The sequence below is a fragment of the Rhagoletis pomonella genome, unplaced genomic scaffold, assembly GCF_013731165.1.
Source record: "Rhagoletis pomonella isolate Grant_MI unplaced genomic scaffold, Rhpom_1.0 Rhpom_scaffold_10311, whole genome shotgun sequence".
Taxonomy (NCBI): domain Eukaryota; kingdom Metazoa; phylum Arthropoda; class Insecta; order Diptera; family Tephritidae; genus Rhagoletis; species Rhagoletis pomonella.
The window spans coordinates 1-5,694 of record NW_023468839.1 but is presented as its reverse complement, the minus strand read 5'-3'; the positions used below and the strand labels follow the sequence as shown (position 1 = coordinate 5,694).

Here is a 5,694-nt window from a genome sequence, read left to right as displayed (position 1 = left end):
TATTATTAAGTATTAAGTGGTAAATGTACTCATATTTAGCGGCAACATTCCCCCCCTAGCAAGCGAATTAAGATCGATGAGACTTGCTTAAGTGGCGCCGCTGACGTCTAAGACTGCCACCTTGGTTGCGGGTCGCTGCAGCGTGGTCTTTTGAGTTTTAATCGTCACTCGCCGCACCTGATCGTCCTTAGCTTTTACTACTTCAGTAATTATGCCTTTTGGCCACGAGTTTCGCGGCATAGTTTCATCTACGATGACCACGACGTCTCCAACTGCGACTGGGGCACGCTTGTTGAACCACTTTACTCTTCGCTGCAAAATCGGCACATATTCTCTCAGCCATCGCTGCCAGAACTTATTAGCGAAGTCTTGAGTTTTATGCCATTGCTGTCGTAAATCGTGTTTATCGTCGAAAACCGCTTTGTGGCCGTCCGTTGATCCCAATAGCAAATGGTTAGGAGTAAGCGCATCGTCATCCGCGCTATCCAGTGACACGAACGTGAGCGGTCGAGAATTTATGATGAGCTCAACTTCGCACAAGGCGTTCCTTAGCGTTTCGTCGGTGAATTTAAATGAAGGGCAGATGGCATTAAGCACAGCTTTTACCGAACGGACCAATCGCTCCCAGGCACCACCCATGTGTGGCGCTCCGGGTGGGTTGAATCGCCACATGACATCCTCGTACTTTGTTTGCGCCATTTCAATAATTCTGGACTCTACACGCAGAGACTTTTCCGCTGCCTTAAAATTCGTTCCATTGTCCGTATAAATTTCGCGCGGCTTCCCGCGTCTTGAAATAAAATTATGAATACACATAATGCACGAGGAAACATCTAAGCTGTGTGCGATTTCCAAGTGGACGGCACGAACTGTCAAGCAAGTAAAGATTACACCCCACCTTTTTTCTCGACGTCTTCCAACTGATACGTGTATCGGGCCAAATAAATCTATACCGACGTAGGTAAACGGGCGTTCGAAGCTTGCCAATCGTGCAATCGGTAGCGGTGCCATTTGCTGAGCGTTTGGTTTAGCGGCGTCGTTCTTGCAGCGTTGACACAATCGTCTTACCTTTCGATAAAGCACCCTTAGCCGTGGAATATAGTACTTTTCACGAATTGTGTTTACAGTAGCTTCGTGAAACTGATGATGATTTTGCTGGTGGTAATGGCGAACTATTAAAAACGTGGTATGATGGTTACATGGTAGAATGATGGCATCGCCAGATCTCAAGTTCTCGGCTCTTCCTCGTGCTCTGAGTAAGCCGTCATCGTCTATATAAGCATTTAAAGATATTAGTTTACTATCTCTCTCAATACTCTTACCGCACTTTAGTGTTCGCATTTCTGGAAGGTATTCACTCATCTGCGCTTCCTTTATGAGCATGTCCTGGGCCTTTTTCGTGGTCTCGCAGAGGGTTACGAGGGGTGTCTCTACTTTATTGATCACCGCTTTCAGCTTCGTTGCCCACATGATTACTGTCGCCACCACACGATATAATCGTCGCCATGACGAAAAATTCTCTACATTGAGAAGAGGTTGTTCAGGAGTGCTTTTAGTCATATGCAGAATGCAGTGTCGCAACTCAGTGTGCTCCACTGCACCAAGGTCTTTGCACGTCGGCCACTCCGCCTCCTCGAATGATAGGAACTTTGGTCCATATATCCAAAACTCGGAGCTGTGCTGTGTGTTGAACTTTGTCGCCAGATCGGCTGGATTTAACTTCGAAGGAACCCAACGCCAATCAGTGGCGTTTGTCATCTCGAGCACTTCGCCTATGCGGTGCATTACGTATGGCTTAAAGTTTTTGGGATCCATTCGCAGCCACTTGAGGACAGTTTTTGAGTCCGACCACCAGAATCGAGCATGTATCGGCACTCGCAGCGCTGCTGTGACGGTGGTTGCCAACCTCACGCCGATTACCGCGGCTTGTAATTCGAGCCTCGGTATCGATAGTGGCTTCAATGGGGCGACCTTCGATTTGGCAGCAACTATGATGGTGTCGACTTTGTTACCAAGCTGAGTCCGTATATAGCAAACGGCGGCGTATGCGTTCTCGCCGGCATCCACAAATGTGTGGAGTTGGTTATACTCAGAATTTTTAAGGAGGGGCGAGTAGCATCGCGGAATTCTCGTGACTGATATTGCTGGCAATAACGTCTTCCAAAGACACCATTGGTTGTAGAGCTGTTCTGGCAGCGGGTTGTCCCAGCCGATGCAAGAGCGCCATACTTCTTGCAACAGTATTTTCAACCCGATGGTGTAATGTGCTAAGAATCCAAGGGGATCGAAAATGGACATCAAAATCTGGAGGACTTCTCTCTTCGTCGGTACCACGTCGCTTTGCAAGATATCTCGTCGCATTTTAGAGAATCTGCAAATAAACTTAAAAACGTCATTATCTGGGTCCCAATACAAACCTAGTATTTTTTCCGTATGACCCATTCCTTTAGGGAGTTGACTTGCAGGGATATCGTCACTGAGTTGTTCGAGTACAGCGGGTGCGTTCGACGCCCAATTACGGATGTGAAATCCGGCTTCAGCGTGAATTCTTTTAACCTGTATTGCTAGTTGAAATGCTTCGTCTTCGCTATCGACGCTATCAATGAAGTCGTCCACATAGTGGTACTTTTGTATGGCTTCGACAGCTCGCGGAAATATTTTCTCGTATTTTTTAGCATTTATGTCACGAACGAAGTGCGCGATACATGGAGCGCAGCTAATACCGAAGGTAAGCGCACGCATGACGTAGATGTCCGGATTTTCCAACTCCTCGTGATTGTCGTTCCACAGAAAACGCTGGGCATGCATGTCAGCATCTCTAACGTTTATCTGGTGGAACATTTCGGCGATGTCTCCACAAATAGCCACTCGCCCGATCCTGAATGCCATTAATACATCCGTAAGCGAGTTCAGAAGGTCCGGACCACTAACGAGAAAATCGTTCAGAGCAACTCCATTAGACTTAGCAGCCGCGTCCCACACAAGTCGCACCTTTCCGGGCTTATTAGGATTTAGCGCGATAAAAATCGGTAGGTACCACACACGATCCGTTGAGATATTTATTTCGTCTATTGCCAGCTTTCTTGCGTAGCCCTTGACTAACAAGTTGTTGATTTGTTCTTGCATGTTGCGTCGCAGGTTCGTATCTCTGGCCAACTTCCTTTGCATACAGATAAAGCGCTTTAGTGCGTTGTCATAACTAGTAGGCAGTTTTTCAACCTCTTGCTTCCACAATAAGCCTACTTCGTACCGCGTATTGTGTTGACGACACGTAGATTTTAATATCTGCAGCGCCCTTTGGTCATCGGGAGACATTAGCTTTTTTTGCTTGTGAAGTTTCGAGACTGAAATACTCCTTCACTTCTTCATGAAGACTTTCGTACTTTTTTTCGCAGTCGCATACATGAATATTCAATTTCTGCGGGCCAGAGTAATTAGCGGTACTCCCTTGCAATGTCCATCCTAGGCGACACTTGGTTGCAATTGGCTCAAACCAGTCGCCTTCGCGAGTTTTTATTGGTACGGCCAGCTTCCAGCAGTTGGCTCCAATTAGGATTGTTGGCTTTGCGTTTTCGTACGATTTTATAGGAAGGCCGCGCAAGTATGAATACCTCTCCGCAATTTTCTCCATGTTGAGCGACTGGCTAGGTAGGCCAAGCTGCTGGACTGTGTGCACTTCGTTTATATTGTATTTCGTGCCGTGGTCTGCGTTAGATATTTCTATCGATGTTCTAATCGAGCCGTTTTCAATTCGCGAGTTCTCACCAGTCCAGCGAAGGCACAATGTTTCTCGTACTCCACACAAATCCAGCGAATCGTAGATTTTTTGTTCCATTAAGGTGACGGAAGATCCTTCATCTAAAAAGGCGAAGGTATCTATTGATTTAGTTTTCGAATAAATGCGTACAGGTATAATGCGGAAACATGGTGAAGTTTCTTCTTCGACATCTGTATGAGTATTCACCAACTGCTTATTCACTGTTGGAGATGGTGCATTTCGTTCTGACTGAACTGCCGGTGCATTACTTACTAGCGGTGCGCTTTTATGTAAAAGCGCATGATGTTTTGACTTGCAGCTATCGATACCGCATTCTTTATTCAAGAAGCATTTGCGACGGTGCGCGTTAAGGCATTGACGACATAATTTGTTTTCCTTTACTACATCCCACTTTTGTTCTATGCTGAATTTTTTAAATTCGTCACAATTCTGGATTTTGTGGTCCTCACATTTACATGCAAAACATGTTGCCTTACCATGGTTGACCGTTCGTAACGATTGCGTATGCATGTTAATCGAAGCGCTTTTTTTGGAAACACACGGCGGAACTACTTTGCTCGCAGCTTCAGCGATTAGAAAAATCCAATCGCTAAACGCCTTCATGACAGGCACTCGTTCATCGCGTAGCTGCATAGCCCAATTCAATTTGTGTTGATTGGGCAGCTTATCAACAAATTCTCTTACCAGCATCGGATTATTTAAGTGTGCTTCCATATGGCAAGCCTCCATGGTAGAGCAGATGTTTCGCACACCCAAGGCGAATTCGATAAAACAGTCGAGCTTTTCTTTTGGCGGCGGAATACGCCTGGCTTTTTCGATCAGCGATTCAAGGATATACTCCGGTCGTCCAAAGCACATTTTAAGTGTTTGAATTATTTCAGGAACCATTGACGGCAGGAGAAGTTTACAGCGTACCATCTCTAGCGCTTTGCCCTTCAGACTCTTTTGCAAGCGCATGAGATTTTCCGCGTTCGTGTATCCCGCAACTTCTGTGCTGTTCTCATAATTGCTTATGAACAGCGGCCAGTCGTCTGGATTTCCATTAAAGCACGGTAAATCTTTCGGGATCACCTGTCTAGCTGCAAGCTGTGAAGGGGTTGGAGTGGCTGTCATATGACTATTTCCAATGAGCGAACCGCCACTTTGACTCAATATTTCATATTTCCTCTGCAAATATTTCTGCTCAATTTTCTTCTCCTCTTCCAAAAGCTCCAATTGCAGCATATGTTGTTGAGTGTAATTCTCGCCGCTTATTGGAACGGCATTGTTAGTTGTTGATGACATGGGATGTTGCCCAACATGTGGCCGGTAGGTACCCAATGTCGCTGGCCCAATTTCGTCGTTTTGACGTGCGGTAACCTGCTCAACGAGTGCAAGCGTCTTCGCTGGATGTAATATTGCTGGAATTGCATGATGTGCCGTAGAGGTGGCGATCGTTGACACTGACGTCGATGCCATCGGGACTTTATTCTTATTCACCAACGATGAACTGGGCCAATCTGTTGGTTGTTGAATAGCCATATTTATCGCGGCCGAAGAAGTATCACGAGATGTTCCAATACTGGGCGATGATGACGCTTGTGGTTGTGCCGAGATCGTTGTGGTCGTTTCGTTACTTGCTGCCGGAGGAGCAGAGGTTCTCGTCGCAGTAAAGGCTGGTTGCGAGGTCTCGCAAATATTACAACTCCAGCTCATATCTGCTATTATGCTATTTACCCCAACGCAATCGTAGTGGAACCACCGATCACACAAATCGCACTGCACCATTTGGTCATTGTCTTCCCGGATGCATTTTTTGCAATTATATTCTTTTGGCATTTTAACTTTGTTCCGCGCGTTTTTCGCGATTGTTAAATATTTTTAAAGATTTGTTGCCGTCGGGGCGACTTTAATAAAAAAACACACAACTTTTTTAG

General features: G+C 45.9%; 1 protein-coding gene across 1 annotated transcript; it reads right to left on the bottom strand.

The window, feature by feature from the left end:
- Nucleotides 1-4,825, bottom strand: LOC118756442 (the record flags this gene model as incomplete). Its single annotated transcript, XM_036491205.1, is given in 1 exon segment — nt 1-4,825. A coding segment is annotated over 1 exon segment (3,228 nt). The 5' UTR covers nt 3,316-4,825.
- Between the last annotated feature and the right edge of the window lie 869 nt (nt 4,826-5,694).